The sequence below is a fragment of the Euphorbia lathyris genome, chromosome 10 (assembly GCF_963576675.1).
Source record: "Euphorbia lathyris chromosome 10, ddEupLath1.1, whole genome shotgun sequence".
Lineage (NCBI taxonomy): Eukaryota > Viridiplantae > Streptophyta > Magnoliopsida > Malpighiales > Euphorbiaceae > Euphorbia > Euphorbia lathyris.
In genome coordinates, this window is record NC_088919.1 from 14,696,343 (window position 1) to 14,718,960 (window position 22,618).

At 37.0% G+C, this 22,618-nt stretch overlaps 1 protein-coding gene across 9 annotated transcripts in view; it reads left to right on the top strand.

Annotated features, from left to right (window-relative positions):
* The first annotated feature begins 7,817 nt into the window (after positions 1-7,817).
* Positions 7,818-22,618, top strand: part of LOC136208457 (uncharacterized) — a 39,095-nt gene continuing 24,294 nt past the window's right edge. Inside the window, exons 1-21 of one of the 9 annotated variants that reach the window (XM_065999351.1) lie at positions 7,829-7,956; positions 8,162-8,217; positions 8,805-9,148; positions 9,325-9,483; positions 9,684-9,761; positions 9,859-9,974; positions 10,420-10,513; positions 10,905-10,948; positions 11,095-11,163; positions 11,857-11,921; positions 13,384-13,591; positions 15,628-15,696; positions 15,813-15,892; positions 16,925-17,074; positions 19,356-19,419; positions 19,688-19,789; positions 19,950-20,147; positions 20,215-20,342; positions 21,536-21,686; positions 22,231-22,326; positions 22,409-22,510. In XM_065999351.1, coding sequence (XP_065855423.1) covers positions 9,387-9,483; positions 9,684-9,761; positions 9,859-9,974; positions 10,420-10,513; positions 10,905-10,948; positions 11,095-11,163; positions 11,857-11,921; positions 13,384-13,591; positions 15,628-15,696; positions 15,813-15,892; positions 16,925-17,074; positions 19,356-19,419; positions 19,688-19,789; positions 19,950-20,147; positions 20,215-20,342; positions 21,536-21,686; positions 22,231-22,326; positions 22,409-22,510 — 1,911 coding nt within the window. In that variant the 5' untranslated portion in view covers positions 7,829-7,956; positions 8,162-8,217; positions 8,805-9,148; positions 9,325-9,386. Of the gene's footprint in view, positions 8,218-8,426; positions 9,149-9,324; positions 9,484-9,683; positions 9,762-9,858; positions 9,975-10,419; positions 10,514-10,904; positions 10,949-11,094; positions 11,164-11,856; positions 11,922-13,383; positions 13,592-15,627; positions 15,697-15,812; positions 15,893-16,924; positions 17,075-18,040; positions 18,060-19,355; positions 19,420-19,687; positions 19,790-19,949; positions 20,148-20,214; positions 20,343-21,535; positions 21,687-21,847; positions 22,005-22,230; positions 22,327-22,408; positions 22,511-22,618 lie in introns of those variants that run through there. The other 8 variants (XM_065999354.1, XM_065999352.1, XM_065999350.1 and 5 more) reach the window with 8 other exon arrangements.

Here is a 22,618-nt window from a genome sequence, read left to right on the forward strand (position 1 = left end):
TACATCGTCCATTCCTCTACTTTCGGTTTAGGAAGATTCACACCTTCTTCAGTGAATTCGTTTACAAAGTCTGCCAAGACTTGGCTTTTCAAGGTGGATCTGCCTTCGTAACGAACGTCAAATTCGCCTAGGCGGATTGCCCACTCCATCAACCTCCCTGAAGTTTCTGGCTTTTGTAGTACCTTCCTCATGGGTATGTTGGTGCAGACGATGACTGTATGAGCCTGGAAGTAGGGTCTAAGGCGAATCGAGGTGGTGACCACAACTAACGCCATCTTATCCAATCTTGAATACCGAGTTTCGGCATCTTTTAAGACTTTGCTTACATAATAGATTGGATATTGTTGGCCATCTTCCTCCCTTATCATGACAGTACAAACTGCTTTATCAATGACAGAAACATACATGTATAAATTCTCACCTTCCAAGGGCCTGCTCATCAAAGGTGGTTCTGAGAGGAAGCGCTTGATCCCTTCAAAAGCTTGCTTACAGTCTTCGTTCCACTCGAACGCTTTCTGTTTTTTGATCACTTCATAGAAAGGTTGACATCTACGAGCAGAGCACGAAATGAACCTGCCAAGTGCTATGATCCGCCCGTTAAGACGTTGCACTTCTCTGACATTCTATGGCGCCTTCATGTCCAGTACATCTTTGATTTTATCTGGATTGGGACCTACTCCTTTTTGGCTGATCATATATCCCAAGAATTTTCCATAAGTTGCCCCGAAAGTACACTTCTCAGGATTCAGCTTAATGTTATGATGGCGAAGGACTCCTAAGACCTCTCTTATGTCCTCTGCATACCTCTCCATGATGGTGCTCTTAATGATCATGTCATCCACGTAAACTGAGAAGTTGTCACCTTTTCTTCCTTCGAATATCTTGTGCATCATCCGCTGGTAAGTAGCTCCAGCATTTTTGAGCCCAAAAGGCATGACCTTAAAGCAATAGGTCACCTGGTGAGTTACAAAGGAAGTTTTGATCCTGTCTGATGGCTCCATGGGGATCTGGTGATAGCTCGACTTCACATCTATGAAGGAATATATTGCATGTCCTGTGGTTCCATCAACTAGGATATCAATGCAAGGCAGAGGGTAGTTGTCTTTGGGACAAGCCTTATTAAGGTCCGTGAAATCAATACACATGCAGTATGATCCGCCTGCCTTCCTAACTAGGACCACATTCGCCAGCCATTGCGTATAAATAACTTCCTCAATGGCGTATGCCTTCTTCAGTTTAGATATCTCCTCATCGATCACTTTCTGTCTCTCTGGACCATGATTCATTCTCTTCTGAGCTACAGGGACCGCGTCTTCGGCGATATTGAGTTTGTGAGTGATCATATCTAGACTGACCCCTATGAGGATCTCATCTTTCCATGCGAACACGTCTTCTGATTCGAGGAGAACTTTCGTAACATTCTCCTTAATCTCTTCTCTCACCCCTTTGGTGACCCGCACCTGCTTACCATCCGCAATAAGGAACATTTCTGTATCTCCAAGGGCCATCGTAACAAGCTCATCTTCTTCATCATCCTTAGACTATGGGCGAATCGATAAGGATGCCGAGTATGTCTCTTGAGCAACTTTCTGATTCCCTTTGATCATCACTCCTCCCTTGGCCGTAGGGATGTACATCGTCAAATGGCGTATTGATATGAGAGCCGCCACTTCTGAGATAAAAGGCCGCCCCAAGATGATGTTGTATGCCAATTGACCGTCCATGATGGAGAACTCCAGATCTCCCATCCACACCTGATCTTCATCCGCTAACTCACATTCCAGCGTCACTTGCCCCTTTGTCTGGATTGTGTGACCTGTAACTCCCAGGATGTCTACGATGGTGGTCTCTATCTGAATAGGATCAACCTTGAGTTTGGCGAACGCTCCTCTAGTGATGACATTGCATGAACTGCCAGTGTCTATCATCACCCTCTTCATTTCCGATCCTTCCACCATCATGGTGATGATGAAAGCATCTGCATGTGGAGGGATCACTGGACCAATATTTGCAAAGGGGCGATTGAGTGATGCTCTATCTAGAGCGGTAGTTCTCGCCTTCTTTACTGTAGGCTGATACCCTAGACCGCCAGCGATTACGTTGATGACCCCCTTAGCCTTCTTCTTTGGATCATCTCTTGCTTTGTCTCCCTCTCCTTTCTTGTCATTCTGGACGAACCTGTCCAGCTTTCCTCTCTCAATAAGCCTTTTAATCTCCCTGACCAGCTCCCAACATGCATCCGTTTCATGACCATTCCTCCTGTGATATTTGCAATAATTTTTGGGGTTTCTCCCCGTATTAGTGTACTCCCCTCCCTTTGGTTCGGGGTATGAAATGCTCCGTTTGTGTTGGCTGTTTTCTATCCACATCAGTACTTCGCTTTTGGAGGCGTTTAACGGTGTAAACGATGGCGTATATGCTGATTTGTTCCTGGAGCCTCTCCGCCTACTTCGGGAGGATGAGTCAGGGAGCCTTTCTTTTTCCTTAGCCCATCTTTGGGATTCTCCTTTCCCTCTCTTGGGAGGAGAAGCAGACTCTCTTCGGATATCATCAACTTCCATGAAATCCTTACACCTTTCCATCAGCTCTGTTATGGATTTTGGCTTATTTCTGATTAGATCCACCTGCAAGATCTTACAAGTCGTATTTTTTACCACTGCTTCTACGGCCATGGGGACATCCACATCTACCACGCGAATGCATAACTTGTTGAAGTTATTGACATAATCTCTTAGAGACTCATTTTCTTAGTGCTTCAGCTCAAAGAGTTTTCGCGATTTAACCACTGGTGGGATGCTTCCTGCAAACTTTGCGCAAAATTCTCTACTCAATTGATCCCAGCTATCTATCGATCCTGGGGGGAGAGATTGAAACCAATCATACACCGGGCCTTTTAGCGTGGTGATAAACATCCGACACAACACTGCTTCACTAGCACGGTTAAGTCCAAGCAACATACGATACTTCCTTGCATGAGCTTTAGGATTATCTTCACCAGAGTAGCCTGGTATATTTGGGATCTTAAAATGCCTATCAGTTTCCTCAGCTTCAATCCACTATGTGAAGGGCGATTCTCGGTTGGTGAAAGGATTGTGCCTGACATTCTCCTCATTCTGCCTACGTATTTCTTCCATGATTTGATCCGCCAGAGAACCTTGATTCCTTCTTGGGCGGCTCCTACTATGAGATCTGCTTCACTGTGAGGAGGAGGAGCTGGATTCTGATGAAGGATCTGATGGCGACCGTCTTCCACCTCCGCCACGTCCTCTTGGTGGGGACCGTCCACCTCCTCCTTGATTCGGTGGTGGCTGTGGTATGACTTGGTGAGGTGACCGGCTCGGCGTTCGTCCTCTTTTCCTCCTAGAGGTGTAAGCGATCTTCCCCACCGGGGGGATCCAGCTCGACGCCTATGATGAGAACGGGATTTGGATCGTCTTCTCCCACATGATCTGGTTCGCCTTCTATGTCTTCGATCATCACGTTCCCCTTCTGGGTGATCCGTCTGCGTTCCAATTTGCACCGGAAGAGCTCGAGGCCCGCCAATAGTAATTCCCGGGTTAGTCATGTTCCTCGAGGGAGCTTGATCATTCCTTCGACTTCCCTCTGGTATATTGGGAAATAACCTCCGGTTTATTGGTATATTACTGGCGAGCTCTGGATTAACGACCATTGAATCTGTGGGTTGAGAGAGTAAGAATGACGAATCGCGAAGAGAGCCCGGTCTATAATAGGCGGCTTGCCATTGTGATATGGTTGGCCTTGGTGGACGACGGCGATTCAGCGAGGGAATTGTCCCTGTTGTGGGTCCACCTACATCATGGTTCTCCAAATAGGCCCTCAATCGACCTGCCATAATGGGCCCATGCATACTCCCCACGACATCTGCACAAATCTCTAAAAAGGAATCTGGCGACATTTCTCTTTCATCATGGATGATTGGCTGATCAGGATCAATTCGACCAGCGTTTGTCGGGGGATTAACTGAAGGTGGTATTGATGGTGTTGTGGTTCCAGTTGAGGGGTTAGACCCTCCACTTGCCATGTTTGGATTGTGAACTAAGTCCTTTTTGGATTAGAACATCCACCTTCACCGCACCAATTGATGACTGGTGATGAACTCTCGATCGGATTCCTTCCCTGCGGGGGGCGCCATTGGGATCGGCAGGGGAAGCTCCGATGCCAAAGTTAGTATATTATAGTAGAATAAACTATAATGACAAAGTAGGGTTTAAGGAGAGCGTAAAAAGTGTACCTCAATAGCTTGGGATACAAGCTATTTATAGTCGTGTAGTTGTAACTCCTGGTAACTAGAAAGTCTCCATTAATGCCTCATTAATGGCGGTTACTGATCTTACTCAAGTATGACTGTTAGCTCATTAATGGGTTATTAGTGCCTTTGTCGGGAATCGGCTCAACCGTTCAGGGGGCGGATCGAGGCGTGATGGCGGGTCTCCCAAAGGTTTGACTACGGATAGCGTATGGAGGAATTTATGTGATCCGCCACTTTGGTAGCTTGCTTGATACGCCATAGCTTTCCCGATCACCTGGATACGCGGTCGTTTTGGTTAATATCCCTTTCAGTCCCGTAAATAATATCTCAATGTTATCAGTGCTTAACATTTTAATTTAAGCAATTAAGTAGTTTATCAAACAAAGCCTAAAATTGATTAAATTTAAGTGTAAAAATATTGTCACGTGTTAATAAAATAATAATTATGTTAACTCTCAATTCAAATTGGGTGAAATTGCACAAATTAAGATAGATCACGGGTCAAATAACAAAACTTTGGATTGGTGGATGGCTAAAGCGGTGAAGGCTGACATATGAAAACTAGCTTCTCGATGGGTGGTAGACGTAGCCAAAGAAAAGAAATTGGGTAATTAATTTATTAGTCTTCATATTTTGACAAAACATACTGTTTAGTCTCCGTATTTTTAAAAACATATGGTAAGATCCCTAACTTTTTTCTCGATGAACTGTTTAGTCCCTAACGTTTTTCTTGGTGAACTGTTTAGTCCCTACCGTTAGACTCTCATGAAGATTCTGTTAGTCAATTTGGATTGGGGATTGCTATTACCGCAGCCAAATTCCTTACCACCGCACCCATTGGACAATTTTGCCCTTGGCATAAAAAAATTTTCAAAATTGGAAATTTTTTTTTTGAGAGAAAATTCAAAATTTAGCCTAAACGGATGTGGCATACCGTTCGACCCATGGCGGGAACGGATGCCGCATCCGTTCCCACCATGGGTCGAGCGGTATGCCGCATCCATTCCCGCCATGGGTCGAACGGTATGCCGCATCCGTTCCCACCATGGGTCGAGTGGTACGCCGTATCCGTTCCTGCCATAGGTCGAACGATATGCCGCATCTGTTCCCACCATGGGTCGAACGGTATGCCGCATCCGTTTAGAACAAATTTTGAAATATGCAAAATCGTAAAATTTCTAGTGACGAAAAATACTAAACCATTCAATTTTTTATGACGAAAAATGAAAAATTCTCTTATTTTTTGTGACGAAAAATGTAAAATCGTCATGAAAAATATGTATTATTTTCATGAGTTCTTTGATAAAAAGATGTAAATCTTAATGTTTCCGACTCGTAATCATCCATTTTCAGGGTTCGGATTGTCACACATCAATTATTTTCATAATTTCAATTATTGTTGTTCGGGTTTATGATTTTGGAGAGAGAATTTTCAGTTTTTGATCAAAATTATGAGAAGGGCAAAAAAGTCCAAAAGAGACGGTGATAAGGAATTTGGTTGCGGTATTTAGCAGTTAACATTTGGATTTGAGTCAAAATCTATTTAAAATAAAAATGTATTGCCTTAACCACCCTTTACCACAAAATCAAATATATAAGATCATTATTTTCATTGTTTCTCATTTCTGCGTTCTTCTTTTCCTTTTTATTTTTCTTTCCTTTACACTCTACTGCATCTGAAATCAACTTTGAGTGTTTTTTCTGGTAAATTACACCAATGGTACCTGAACTTTACCTTATTCATATTTTGGTACCTATATTACATTTTGTCTCAAAAATATACCTGAAGTAACGATGACCGGACAATTTAGTATATTTTACCAGTTAATAACCGGTCAACGTAAGTTTTGTGAGTTAATTACATCAATGGTACCTAAACATTATCATAATTCACACTTTGGTACCTGAATTTTATTTTATCCTGAAAGCACAACTCAAGTAAAGGTGACTGAAAATTTAGTTCATTTGATCGGTTAGTGACCGGATAACGTGAGTTTGACCAGTTTAAACTAAACATTAGGACTCACCATACACTTCATTAACAATTAGTTAATCTACTTAAACACCGCTCCATGGATGTTCCTTGGAGTATTCGACAAGAGTGGTTGTATTATCTCAGCATTTGCTCTAGAATGAATATTATCTTTTCTCACATCTTTAGGGAAGGAAATAGAGTTGCTGATGCATTGGCAAAGTTTGGAGTCTCTTCCTTCGTGATCAATCGGTGGCCTTCAGTTCCTGCTTTTTGCCACAGGTTTATCAATGATGACATTTGTAGTATTTCATAATTGCGTTTTTCTTAACTTTTCCTATCTTTTCTTCCCCATTCTTTTGTTTGTTCTCCTTCCTCTTCTCTTATTCAAACACTCACTTTTTTCTTTTATTTATATATTGCGGGTTTGTCAGTTCTTGGGCCATGGGTGCTCACCCCGCCCAAGTTCTGTCTCGTCCCAATTTCTATAAAAAAACAACAAATTATAATACTGCCATTATATATATATATATATATATATATATATATATATATATATATAAAGCTAAATAGTAGTATTGTATTTTATGTTAATTGAGTGTGTGATGAGTCTCAATTTTTAATTTAAAATGGTCCATGTCGCGTTGACCGATCATTGATCGGTCAAATGTACTAAAATATTGAGTCATCTTTACTTGATATGTATTTTTTGGACAATATGAAATCTAGGTACCAAAGTGTGAATTAAGACAAAGTTCAGGTACGATCAGTGTAATTTACTTGTCAAACTCGCATTGACCGGCCACTGACCGGTAAAATATACTAAATTGTCCGATTATCGTTACTTCAGGTATATTTTTGGGACAAAATGTAATCTAGGTATCAAAGTGTGAACTAGGGTAAAGTTTAGGTATCATTGGTGTAATTTACTCGTTCTTTTTCTTGATTTTCTTCTTAATCATTCAAATTCGTAAACATTAAGGTCTTGTTTGATAAATCACTTAATTGCTTAAATTAAAATGCTAAGCACTTATTTAATTTAAGTGCGTTTGATAACGATTGTTTCTCCACCACTTAAATTGGTCAATTAAGTTAAAAATCACTTATTTTGATAAGTCAAAATATTTAACTTAACGTTTTAAGTTAAACATTATCTACTAATATTTTTATAAAAGTTATATCATTCAATATTTTCAGCACTTATAATATTCAGCACTTAAAATTCATTACTTATTTTTTCAGCACTTAATTTTCAGTTTTATCAAACAGCACCTAAGTCTACGTTCTTTTTCTTGTTCTCTATACAAATAGCTTATTCTTCTAAATTAGATTTCGTTTTCTGAAATTTGAAGGTAAATAGTAAAGAATAATTTAGTCGTTTATGAAATAAATGGTAAAAAATCTAACAAACAAACGGAATAATTAAACAGTTCACGAAAAAAAGTTAGAGAGCTTACAGTGTGTTTTTGAAAATATAAAGACTAAACAGTATGTTTTGTCGAAAATATAGGTACTAATTATTAGCCAAAGAAATTGGGGGGCGGCCTCGGGTTTAAGCCTGTGATCTATAGACAACTCAAGGTTCAACTTCTTGTTCTATTCTAAATCCCCAATTGAAGCGCCACTCTGCTCTCTCCCCTTCCTGTCTTCGTTCATGGTTGGTTCAGCCATTCAACGTGATTTCTGATCAATGGAATAACGACTCAACGAGCAAGTAAGACATCGCCCCTTTTAAAGTTGTAATTCCTTCTCTACTCTTTGCGGCTCTGCCAACTGCAATTTCCATTGATTCGCTTCCAGAAATCACTTCATTTTCGGTCCGTTTTCCGAACTGCTCCATGTTCAACCAGCGTTTTCTTCATTTCTTCATTATAGCTCCTAGTTTCTTTAATTGCTTAAATGATCTTCTTACACCCTAGGTGGTGATCGTCCTCATTATGTGCAGGCAAGAGCAGTATCGGAGTTCTTGAACTCGGTAATATGAAATTTGTGTAGTGACCAAATTGAATTTCGGCATGTATTATTAATGTTTAGAGTGTCTTTATTCAATTTCTTTTTGAATGTTCAAAATTATGTATTCTTTTGGAAATTGGCTCTTTCCCTGATTACGGTATGATGCCAACCTGATTTGATATTGTTTAGACATCTGAAGTGGTTTATTTTTCTTTGGGATAAATGCAAAAGTACCCTTACCATTGACAAGTATCAAAAAAAAAAAAAAAGAGCAATAATATTCATGGTACAATTAGAGGCTAACATTGACAATTAGGTTCAATTTTAGACATTACTGACAATTTTTTTTTACAGGGTTAAAATAATTATTTTGGATCTTCCAACTTATCAATTTCACCAGACCAAATATCATTTATACCCTTTATTCTTCATCTCTGCAAAACTTATTAACATTTTGAATCCCCAAATCTAAAAACCCTCACCAAAATCTCTTAAATAAAAAAACCCCAAGAACCCAAAATCGTTGATTCACTTCATTTTTGTTTGATTTCACTTTGAGACCGTTCTTTCTCATACAGTTCACTTCGACCTCCACCTATATAATTGCAGGTTGACGCACCTGATAAATTTTAATTTGTATCAACTGCATGTAAAATTCTAATGTGGAGCATTTATTGGGAATTTGTTGTATTGATAATGGAGGCACCACAATCGAGTTCTATATTCCTTGCTTTTTTCTCTCTTTGAATAAGCTTTTCCAGTAAGGATGGTAGGTCGTATACAAAAATCAGTTTCATAAGATTGAAGAAATTCAATATGGGTCTGCCATGGCAAGATGATAGAGTTCGTTAATATCACGGTACCATCGAGGATAGTCGCTAATTATTCCGTCGACGTGGCGCCACTGAAAATCGCATTTGATGTTGGTTTCAAAGGTTTTACGGTTTGCACAGGTGAGGGGGATGAGGGCACAAAAGACATTTTGTTAATTTAGGTGACCGGAATTTTTTGAACTAAGTTGTCAACCTTGGGTCTTTAATTGTACCATTTTTAACATTAAAGGTATTATTGCTCTTCGTTCTCAACGTTAGGGGCATTTTTGTAGCTTATCCCTTTTTCTTTGTTGCAGTGAAAGAAGCAGATTTTGTCAGTTAGACCTCCATAAAACGAGGGAAACAGCGGAGAAAGATAATGTTCGAAGGATTGGTTCATCGCGTGTTGGTAGGTTATCTTGGTCGATATGTTAAAAACATCCAGAAAGACCAACTGAAGCTCAGCCTCTGGAATGGTAATCTGCCTTTTGTTTTTCTCTCTTCTATTAAAATTGGGTGAATTGGTGCATTCTAATCAGGAAGTGATTATCAAATTAGTTAATAAGTTTTAACGTGTAAAACCTAATTTTTCCTTCAATTTTCAGATTATATTGTGTAATTTAACAATCCACTTGTAAGCGGTAACTCTTTATGATATCAAATCTAATTTTCACAGAAGAAGTATTGTTGGAGAATGTGGAACTCATTCCTGAAGCCTTTGATTATCTCCAATTGCCATTTGCTATAAAGCTGGGTATGCTTATTACTCTGTTTTTTTCATGGGTTGACTATCCATGGGATTTTTGCTTCCTGTCTTACTAAAATCTTTTGAATTTGTTATCTTTTAATAGGTAGAATCGGGAGGCTAAGCATCAAACTTTCATGGAAAAAGCTTGGCTGGGACCACCCCATCATCATTGTTTTAGAAGATGTATTTATCTGTGCATCTCAGCGGGATGAGCACGAGGTATTGAAATTTCACATTTTTCTTCTACAACTAACTTCACTTCTGCCGTTCTGCAAGAAAAACAATGAAGGGCAAATGCAGTGCACAAGGCTCACACATTTTAGAGTCCTAGGAGGGGGGTCTGGTCTATTTGGGCTTATTGTACTCGGCCTTCCTTTCTCCGCTTCCACAACATGCTGTGACTCATGGTCATGTAGGGACGGATCTAGGCGGGGCGAGGGGGGCTCGAGCGGAAACTCCATTAGACCTTTGTATCGACTTTTAATTTTTTAGGGTAAAAGCACCCAAAGAATTTCAATTGAGCACCCATAGGCATTGAAGCACCCTCTATCTTACCAATGATCTGAGGCTCACTCTTGTGGGAGAAAAGTAGTAGAGTAAAAAATAAGCATCCTTTTTTGTATACATGCATTTGATCAAATTCATTGTATTTTTCCTGTGGTAGTGGAGTATGGAGGTGGTTGAAAGAAGAGAATTTGCTGGAAAAAAGGCTCAGCTTGCTGCAGCAGAGCTTGCAAAAATATCCAGACGCGTATGCGGTAAGCTACTTGATTTCCATGTTCAAGTGATTTTACATGGCATAAATCCATTGTTTCCTTGACCTGCTGTGCCAGTTTTCTTCTTTAGTTTGTCAACTATATACAATGGTACATGCAGCTATGACTGGAAAATATAACCCATGTAGAGATTTTTTGTTCTCATTTAATGTCACCCGATTGTGGACAACAAGCTATTTACTTCTCTTTGTAGGACATGTTACATCACATTTTCTTAGTACATAGGGTTTTGAATGAGATTATGATATTATTGACGGCACATTGAGTTTTTGTGAAAATAAAGGTAAAGCTATTTGATTCATGGTGTCATTCATGCTTGATTTGAAAACCCATTGCCTACACTGTTATTTTACTCTTTTTTTTATGTCTCCAGATAATCAAGCTGGGAAGTCATTTATCTCATATATAACTGCTAAGGTGACATTACATTCTTTTAATTATCGCAAATAGTGTTGTATTTTGTTAGGTTTAATTTTCATTTGAGGTATTTGCCCATCTCTTTGGAGATGCACTTATGATTTTGATCATTCTTATTGTTTCCAATATTTTTGATTTACTTATAGGTTCTTGAGAGCATACAATTATCAGTTAGAAATTTCCACGTCCAGTATAGAGATACGCAACTTGACTCGGTAAGCCTACCATTTTTGTGCTTCAACTTGTAGGATTGAATATTGTATAGCCATTACATATGGTCATAGGTTATATTTGTTGCTTCTGAGCTGCTTCCATTTTTATTGCAATAGGTCGTGCAATAACTTATTTGAAGCTTGTGTTCTTCATATTTTTGGTATCATGATGACTCATTTGTGAGTTGCGTATTCATTTGCTACTGCAGATTTGATAGATTTTGACTTCAGTATATTACTTTTGAAAGAACTTTCTCCATCAATCTGCTACTTAGGGGTCATATTCTAGATTAATAGAGATCGGACCTGAAATTAATGGATTATTCTGTGTTCTAGTTCTATTACTAATATATGAAACTTTGGGATTTCAGTAGATTGATAATTGATTCTAAGGGATTCACAGATCAGACAATTTGCGCTTACTTGAACAAAATAAGGGTGGGCCTCTTTAATGGAAGAACTTAATTTGTCCTTGTCCCAATTCAACACAACAAATACAAAAAAATTGAATACTTGCGTCAGAAATTCCCTGAATTGGTTTACTATTTCCATAAGAATGCGCTGGACAACTCAAAGTTTAAATAATCCTTTTCCTGCAATAGATTTTGGGAGAAAACTGTTTCTAGATTGATACTGTTTGCTATCTTATATATAGTTATAACTGCCATGTATAATGTTAATTTTGTCCTGTTGCAGTTGCAGTCGCAGGTTCTGTTAGGTTTGACGTTTTCCAGCTTGACGATAAAGCAAAATCTGGTTGGGTAATTTTTCTTAAGATGTTACTCTTGGATGCAATTGTGTTTCATGTTTTTTTTTATTTTCCACATCGGCCATTTTGTTTCTTCAATAATACCTAGCTGAGATATGCAGTGATGCTACATATATAGATCTGTAATCCATCCAAATTGTATGATTTTAGATTAGTAACTTATTCTATTAGTTGTTAGTTGTGAATAGTTCAGATTATCAATTGAATTGTGAAATTAGAAAATTAATAAAAGGAAATGAAAACTAGAAAAAGGAAGTGGAAAACATTTTCCCAAAACAAACAAGGGCTTGTGGTTTGCACTGAAGAATTCCTAGAAATAATGTCAAATAACTACGAATTTTCCTTTAATGCATGGATGGGGCAATTTGTTTCTATAGACAAGAATGCTAGGAATCCAATATTTTCTACCCGAGCTGTTTTTTTTTCTTTCTCTTTTTCTCTTTTTATTATTGTTCTTTTTATCATGGGCTTTTGTGGTTGGGGTTTTGGGGAAAAATGGTAGTTCACTTGGCTTAGTTGTGGGTTAATCAAGGAGTATGATTGTCACTAGTATGATTGGAGACCATTAAGATGGGATGGTTCCTTAATCCTTCATAAATGAAATTTCCATCCATTATTCCTGAAAATTGCTTCAAGGTAGAACTTTCCATTTCTCATACATGTTATATTTGTACTCTTATTAAGATTTGGAGAATTTTGTTTTATCTATTTTTCTCTTATTAAACTTAGTTATAGTTTTAATGAATAGTAATTGCTGAATGCATTAACTCTACAGAAAGTCTAATTTGATGTTTAATGAAAGCACTCTTAACATAGCTAATATTTATTTTTAATTGTTTGCATCTGTTTGGTTGTTCAATTAAAGTTTCTTTTCTGCTGGGTTGCCAGGTTGTTATATTCATGCCTTTTATATCTGTGGCCAAGAAATCGGAATTATGCCTGTAAAACCGGATTAAGAATTTGATGGTAAACTAGTAAAGACATGTAGTTGCGTTTCAAAACTAGATCCATGGAAACCATACAAATCAGTAATAAATTTTTTTGTTTAGAAGTAATATAGATGTCTTGCTAGTTTATGAAAAGGCTGTCCAGCTCTTTCACATTGATTTGGCTTCAATTGTTTTAGTTTGATGATCTTGGCTTCATATTTTAGGTGTTTAGGTCTTAATATTCGTGAGATGTTCTTTTTCAATGTAGTGGAATAATATTGAGAATTTCCAGCTTGAAGGCACCCATGATGTTTTCTCATTTGTTTTGATTTGAACATTGCTTTATGAATAATAGTTGCCTCTTTCCTCTTTTCTATGTAATTACATTTTGCACATAAATCTGCCACAATCTGAATTAGTCTCTATATTAGTAATTCAGTTTTTTTCTTTTAATCTCGATTTCCAAAATCCTGTCTGAGACCATACTTAGATTGCTATTGAGTTTATGTTTTTCTATGATGTTAGATCATCAGGTGAAAAGGTGGCAGGGTCCCAAGTTAATAAAAGTGTTGATATTCAAGGTTTGCAAATCTATTGTACCACATGCGAAGAAGATGCTGACTCGACCAGTTTGGATGATGCTGAAAATTCCAGATTCTGGTCCAATGGAATATTCGAAGGCCACAAATTTGACCATTTATTGAAGCCATTTGATGCAACATTATCACTTGTGGTATGAAAAGTTTATTGCAATATCTTTTTCTTGTCATTATAGTTGCGGAGTGTTTTGATGATATGTGTGACATTTCATGTGTCCTTTTATACTGTGATCATCTACTGAACTTATTGTTGAATATAACAGCATGCAATGTCAAAAAGAACTGACCATTTAATCAAAAGATTCGTGTTTAACTTACATGCTTGAACATTTTGCTACCTTAAGGACAATCATAATATCCATGTGTGCATGACTGCTTGTGCACCTAGCTCCTTCCCTTCTATATTCATCATTGAGTGTGTATCATTTTTTGTTTTGGCAAATAATGCTGTGAGTGATGTATGGAATTCAAATAAGTACAAGTGATCATTTCCAACTTTAGTGTAGCTGAATCTTAGGAGTAACTTTGGTGGTTATGTTATGCATGAGCTTTTGAATAAACTAGCTGTATGCAAGAGTAAAAACTGTGACTTTGTGCATAATAAATTTTATTTGGGTTAACTGCAACCCGTCAATCCCTAAGGTCCCTAATTTTTGAAGCAGAATGACAACATCCTTCAATTTTATCTCTGTTTAGTAATTAAGTGCTGGATAGATGGAGATGTTGCTCTTAAATCTGGTTGGTCGAAGTGGAAGAGTGCTACCAGATTCCTTTGTGACCCCGACATGCCTAATAGATTGAAGGGAAAATTCTACCGCACGGCAATTAGACCTGCATTGTTATATGGTACGCACATTCATAAGATGTCGGTGGCGGAGATGCGTATGTTGAGATGGATGTGTGGTCGTACGAGAAAGGATCGGATGAGTAATGAAATAATTAGGACAAAAGTAGGGGTTACATTTATGTCGCTGACACGACTTGATTTGACGGTTTTGTATGATGGTTTATGTTAGCCGACCCCGAATCATTTCGGGACTAAGGCTTGTTGTTGTTGTTGTAGTATAGGGTTGTAGAAATTCTACCCTCGTAAGAAAATTCACCTTTCTGCTTCAATAATCTATTTTCCCTCTTTTCTTTTCTTTCCTCCTGTCATAGAACCTATTGAACTAAAAGCTTAAGCTGATATTTAGAGGCCCAATTCATTAATATCTTACACACCTCTGCATGCGAATGCAAGCGTGAACAAGACAGGTGTTGAAATCAAATCAACAAATGGGGTTGCCAGGAATCAAACTTTTGATCACCTGGTCAAAGAGGCTCTTATACCATGTAATGGAACCAATTGAACTAAAAGCTTAAGCAGATAGTTAAAGGGCCAATTCATATTATGATATTAATATCTGACACCTCCTATTCCTCCCCTACTTTTCCTTCTCTAGACTGATCCTTGTCTCGCTTCATGAATCTTTGAACTCAAGGTTCCTCTTTGATTGCAAGTTCATCTTTTAGGTTAAAATTCATATTGGCAGAGGAAGGTTGGACACAAGATGCTCACTCTTTGATATTAGACTGCTTTGATATTAATATCTGACACCATAATGATTATTAGACGGTCCCTCTTTGATATTAATATCTGACACCTCCTATTCCCCGATTCCGTTTCCTATGTTTTTTAGAAATTCCGTTTCCCGTTTCCGCTTCCGTTTCCGTTTCCGTGAATCATTGGAACGCCTGGGTCACCTCTCGCCTCAGGCGACCGTCTTTTAAAACTATGATTGGTAAGAAAAATAAATGGGTTGTTATTAGGTATTGCTTACGGAAGGTATTTTATTGTTTTATTAGCCATTCAATCATCTTACATATCATTAGGTGCTTTTTCTTAAATATCTTCTTGCATTGGAAGAAGATATAGAATCATTAGCTTTCTGGATTTTACTGTTATAATTAAAGAAAAAAATTTCTTCATGTTTGGAGTGTTTTGCTTATTCCTTTAAGTTTAAGCATTATTACAGTGTTACCAGAAACTACTGCTTTGAAAAGTTCGCTTGCATAGGGATGGGCCAGATGGCTTACGATATTGTTATATATCAAAATGAGAAGTCTTTCAGTTTTCATTTTTTCTTGGGACTTCTTATTGCTAGATGACTAAAGTTTGTTTCTCATTTAGGTAAACAGAGTAGGCAAACTTGATAGTGAGTTGGCACAATATTCAATCAGAGCAGAGATATCTGGCTTGGTACGTACAATTATTTTGAAGATGTTGTCATTTATATAGAAATCTTAATTTCTTTGTTCTCCGTAGTACATGTAATTGCACTTTTCACTTTGGCTGTTCTATCACTTAATTTTCAGGAAATTTCAGTAAATGAAGTTCAATTGTGTGAATTGTTGATTCTATCTGATTACGTAAGCATTAGCCATTTAAGGGAGAAGTAAGTTTTGTGTACCTTGTTGTTTCTATTGTTATAGATTGGTGCATTAACATACCATTAAAATTTTGACTTTTTTTTTTATGTTCTAAAATTTCTTATGATATCATGTCAATCTAATTCTTCGCTGAGTTTAGGTGCTTCAATACTCCCTTTTTTCTTTTCTTTTGGCATTAGTGCCATTTCAACTAAGAATAATCCATGTTGATTTATAATCTACACACTGAAAACATATACAGTCCTACTATTTATAGCTTTATAGGAGATTAGAGCACAAAGAGGAATATCAACATCATTACAAATTTGTAGCCCAAGTAAGAAACTTTCCTACAGTCATTGAAAATTTCAGCTAGATCACTTCACTTAAACTATATATAACTCTAAGTAAAGATGTCAAAAGAAACCTAAACAAAACTAAACAGGGAAAATCGAAAACGAAACCAAATTATAATGTTATTTTTGGGTCAGGTGCTCTAGTCTACATAAACAAGAGTAATTTTTCTCAATTCACGAGAAGTTTCTTTATTTCTTCCATCTTATTGAACGTTGTGGTCAAATGAATTGATGAATTCTCAAAAATTAAGTTTGAAGTCAAAGTATGTGAGTTAGTATCATGAGAATTAACATATATTCGTTTTATATTGCAAAAGCTTTTATTTCACATAGAAATGCACAAATATATGCGGCTGAATACGTCACGCCCCCCCGAACTTGGTCAGAAAACCGATTTGGCCCCTGAACTTTAAGAGTCTTGTTAGCCCTTGAACTTGCTTGCAATATTGGCCTCATAAACTTTCTTAAATTAATATATCGGCTCCCTGAAGTGGTTACAATGATCTATTAGCCCCCCTGAACTTGCTCAAAGTGGTGATACGTGGTTTAACGTATCCATATCTCTCCTTGTGCCACCATGTGGACTTAGGGGGCTAACGAGACATTTTAACCAAGTTCTGGCTAACTAAGATTTTTTTTATAATTATTTACTATATGTAAAGCTAAAGTAGTTTTTAATATATTTCTAAGTGGATGATGCAGATATGGTCGTTACCGTCCTTGGGGTCATTCCTTATCAAGAAAGCATAATGGTTGGCAATTATTATGGTGGCACTATGCACAAGAATCTGTTCTATCAGATGTCCGTAAGAAGTTGAGAAAAACCTCATGGAGATACTTAGGACAGAGACTGTAAGTTTATTTTTCATTATTGTATGCTTATAGCTTTGATACATGATGCTGTTTTTTGGCTGTTGTATAGCTTACAACATCTATACCTCATCTTGCTTTGGCATGACTTGACATTAGTCATATAATGATCAGAAACTAAAGGGGTGATATTATCAAAATGATGATTGCTAATAATTACTTGTCGCTTTATTTTTATTTATTTGTTCAAATTGCAGTTTAGAGTTATGATTAACTTGGTATTGTAATGCAATCAGGTAGAGATTTCATTTCATTATCTGAAGAATTTGTCAATTTTGGTTTACAATCTTAATGCTTTCTAGTATAATTTAATTACGTTAGGAACATAATATCAAAATTATAGAAAACTCAATTTTTAACTTTATGGTCCTTTATCAGTTGCATAATTCTAAATTCTATCATTCTTTTCAAGCACTTTGAAATTTGTACATTTTCTTTCTTCCTTTGGTTTCAATCCTTTCCACCTGGCTATACTAATAGAGTCTAACTTCGGCTCTTATTGATACATGTATGTAACATGTTACACCTTACTTTTGGTATCCCCAACTTGCATGAAGTAACTTGGAAAATTGGATGGCCTAATTATGACAAAAACTTCAAATAAATTTTGAGGTGGCACAATATATGTTTCTTTTGTACAGGCAAGTATTATCATTTCTCTTTCAAACAAGCACATGGTTTGAACTCTGGCAAATTAAACGAACAATGCTCCCAATGATTTACAGTACTCATTAATGCCCTAACTCTGTCATGCATCTGACCTAGACTATAATTCTGAATCTATGAAGCACGGACACTTCCCCGGGGTCGCCGTGGCCATGTCGGACTTGCCGGACTCGGGGACTCTCCGGGGACTCGCCGGGACTCGGCGGTGACACGGCGGTGACACGGCCGGGATATGGGACTCGGATGGGACTCGGTTGGGACTCGGCGGGACACAGATGGGACTCGGCTGAGGTGAAAATAGGTAAAAATTTAGGGTTTTTTTTTTGAATCTCCTGCGATTCACAATTTCTTCAACTCCTGCGATTTCTTTGCACTTCTTCATCTCTGCAATTTCTCCAACTCCAGCAATTTCTTTAGCTTCTTCATCTCTTTCTATTTCATTTGCGATTCGCGATGTTCTTCATCTCCTTTGATTTGCGATTCGCGATTCGTTCTTCATCTCCTGTGATTTGCGATTCGCGATTCGTTCTTCATCTCCTGTGATTTGCGATTCGCGATTCGTTCTTCATCTCCTGCGATTCGCTATTCATTCTTCATCTTCTGCCGTTCACGATTCTTCCTTGTCCAGTCTTGATTTAGAATCGCAAGAATTTCAACTCCCTTGTTCAGTCATCTCCCTTGCTCTAATTTCATGAGTAAATAGTCTTCATCTCCCTTCCCAATTTCAGACTTGTTTTCATCCAGCAGTATAAATTTATTTTTATATGTAATATATATAATTAGCAAGTTTTTTAAAAAATTTATATCTAATATATATATAATTAATTATATAAAATTTGCCGTGTCCCGCCGCACCCGTGTCTCATATTTTCTAAAAATGCCGTTTGCCGTGTCCGCACCCGAGTCCGTGCTTCATAGTTCTGAATACTTCTAGCCTTAGGTTTCCTTTTTTACTGCATCACCTTAAGAGCATATTTGCTAGTCCTTTGTCTTTCTATTTTGAATTTGAACTCTCAAGTTCCGCAAGAGATATATTTGTATAAACATGTAGGTTTATGTATGTGTGTTTATCCGGGTATACCTTCTGGACCAAGCACCTGTTTTATCTAGTATGCATTTTGATAGAGATGGAGATGGGCAGGAACATTCTCACAGATTCTAATGTGAGGCCCTATGTGTGGAATGTTCAGGAAGGGGGAAAAGGGTATGTGGCATAGGGGTTCAATATGGGACAGAGGAGCTGTCACATAAGACAAGAGGAGAGCCTATTTTCAGTACAATACCATTAGAACAATTTATTGGTGTGTGTGGATTTATAAGGAGGGACTTAGGGAGTGAGGAGGGCATGAAAATATGATCTTTTCTTTCTTTGCTATTGTAGGCTCTTGATGTTAATGTGAGGAGAGGGGGTGTAGATCTTTAGAGGTCTCATTCTTACTTAATCTATTATATTTTGTTCCTTGCTTCCAGTTATCTCATTAGAAATACTGATTAATATAAATCCATGGTTCTTCCTAGCTGGCTTGTTTGAGTTCCTTATTGATATTTCTATAGAATTTTCCTGTTTCTTAATTCTAAAGTACTAAACTAATTACAGGAATTCTCGTCGAAGATATATCAATTTGTACAAGATTAAACTAGACCTCCTTCAGCAAGAAGAGGTAATTTTTGTTGTTTCCTTCTTATAATTTTTTTTTTAAAGTTCTTACTTTTGATCTTTCAGTGCCTGAATTTTCTCCACGAATATTGATTTAATAAAACCTGGGTTTCATTTACAAATTAGAGACTGAAGCATGTCCCATGGGCAATTTCATTTTCTTTTCTATTATCTCATAACTTATGTGAATTATTAATTTTCCAATCATGAAAATTTTCTATTTTCTGACATGTAATTGCTTTGGATTTATCTTTTAAAATTTGTAATTACAGTCAATTACTGAGTATATCCTTCGGGAATTGGAGCAAATGGAGAAGGAATTTGACATTGATGATATCTTAAGTTATAGGTCCGCTGCTGAATGTGAGCTGCAGGTAATATTTGCTTAAATATGAGGCATAACTAAGACATTTTGATTCTGATTTGGTTTCTAGTTATATTGGATGTAGCATATATACAGTTTTAACTTCATTACATCTGCTCATTAGTAACATAATGATGCCATGTTTCTTGTATGTTTTCGTTTGGCTTCAGGAAGTTTTGTCAAACCCTTCATCTTTGAATATGAGAACAAATGGTGCCAATGCAACTGCTGAGAAGTCACGTAACGATGAGCAGTCACTAGGCAAGTCCCAAGGTTGGCTAAATTGGCTGTCTCGCGGCATGCTTGGTGCTGGGGGAACGGATGATTCTACACAATTCTCTGGTGTCATCTCCGATGAAGTTATAAAGGTATCTAGATTCATAAGAGTTAAAAGTTTCTCGTCTCAAATTATCTAAACACCATCTTTTTGTGCAGGATATTTATGAAGCTACAGAGTTCCACCCGTCTGTATTATCTAGTGGGAATGTTGATGCTAATGATAAGATGTTTACATGTGCAATCAAATTAAGCATACGTCAATTTACTGCGTGCCTGCAAAACAAGTATGGTTGCTGATCCTTTATGGCTGTGGGCTATGTCGCACCGACACTCCTCTTTAGTGTTTTTGCACTGTGTCCGTTTCTGTTTCCTTTGAAGGATATTTTATGAAGGTTATGTTTTAGAACTAATGTTTCCCGGTTCCGTGTCTGTTTCCGTGTAACGTAGGTTGAGGGTTGAAACTTTTTGTGGTTTTTTTGAAGTCTCCTGCTATTATACCCATTGTTCAATTGCTCTCCTTTGAAATTATGGGAATCTGTCATTGTGGCTATTATTTGATTATCTGTTACTTATGCAATTGACTTCTATAGTAAATGGCTGTAAAAACATGCTGTTGTTGCCCATAAACCTGAAAATATAAGTAGAAATCCTTAAGGGGTTCATACACCAAGAATTTTACAGTTTGGATGTCATCATGGGTTTACATCGGGGTTTGAAAGGCTAAGGTCCAATTAATTAGTTTATCTCTTTTCATTATTTTAGGGTTCTCAAAGTATTAAGAGTTTGTGTATTGAATTTAGCAAATGACACCAAGAAACATCAAGCTATACTCCAATGGATTTGAAGTGTGTGCCTATATGCTATTACGTTACTATAATGATACTCTAGAAGTTGGATGTGTATCTAGATAATGCATGCGTTTTAGGTAATTAAACGAAAATGTATTCTAGAAGACAAGGAATTTGAAATTATTCAAGTGTCTGGTGTGATGTCTATAATCATACATCATAAATAATACTAATTTAATTTGTTAATGCATGCTTTGGGTGGTTGTTTTTTGTTATGTTATTGGCCATTGAGAATGTTGCTCAATGATGTTTACTAAAAGGAATAGGTATAAATTTAACGCTATGGTTATTGGGGAAAAGCGGATATAGTCTTCACGTACAAAACATTGCAATCTTAATCTTAAAGTTGACCAGACAGTGCAATTTCAAGCCTTGTTAACAGAAGACAGGTTTTTTTCATTAACAGAAGATTTGCAATTTTAAATCTTATTGGGTGGTTAGAACGCTGGAGGTTGGCCATGTTATGAAATTGCAAATGAAAAAAAAAACTCATTTGTTTGCTAATGAGGCTTGAAATTGTACCGGTAAAACGTTGTGTTTAAGATTACGTTATCCTTTACTATAAAGCATTTTTTTTTGCTTACTGTTTGCAAATATTCTTTTTATCAATTGTCAATACTATTTTATAGGTACTCTGGTCAAGGGATTGCAGACTTGATTTTTGAAGATACAGTTATTGAGTGCAAGCTTTGGGAAGAGTTAGCAGCAATTGCTTGCTTCATTAAGTCAGGGAAGATGGTTTATCCATCAAATGGGAGAGCCATACTACAAATAGGAAGGGTTTGTTTCAACTTTGTATTCCAATTCTTGTAAATTTACTTAATACGATATTTACTTCTAAATTTTTTATATCAAAATTCTTTGAGAAGAAAGCTTTAGGGTGGGTTTGATAAGAAGGATGGGTGGGAGGGAGGCACACATTTTGAGGCATGAATCAAAACAAAGTAGATCACTGTGAAGAAATATAGTTATAATATACATATGATGGATCTGCAATTATACATGGAAGCTAAAGCTATAAGATCTAATATTGTACCAATTCTTTTTACATCAGAATTGTATCAAAGCAATCAAATTGTTCCCTTGGTGAACCCATTGGTAAATCTCTGAAGACCTAACTAAGTCTTATTAATGAACAAATTTTCCAATTCATTATGTATGACTGACTTCTTTCCAACAAGCATCATTACAAGTCATAGGATCATCTTCAATAAGACAAACAGAAAGTGATGTTATGTATTCAAGTGTCAAACTATATATTTTGTCGGTTCTTACTTTTTGTTTGAGCAATGTAGAGATAATATTTAACGTTCTTTCTTTCCAGAACCTTGCAGAACATTATCTGCATGAAGATGAGCTAAGCTCGTGTAGAATACTAGTGAACATATCATCAAAGCAAGAAGTTGAATTGTCAGTGAAGGTCTTATCGTAATCATGCTTTTTTCTCCCTTTCCTTTTAAGTTGGACTATTATTTCTAAATAAATACAATTTCTGTATGTAGGGAATGCTTCAACCACTCGAAGTTACTTACGATGTGGAATTCTTCTTAAATTTCATCGAGTTCTTCACAATATTAAATACCTTCGACTTTCAAAGCAAAAGGGTGAGTTATGTTTGCTTAATAACAACTTCTTGCTATATTTTTTTATTTTTGAGATTTGTCTGTTTTTTTAGCATTAGTTTGATCGATACGTGGTGTGCTGCTGCTGAC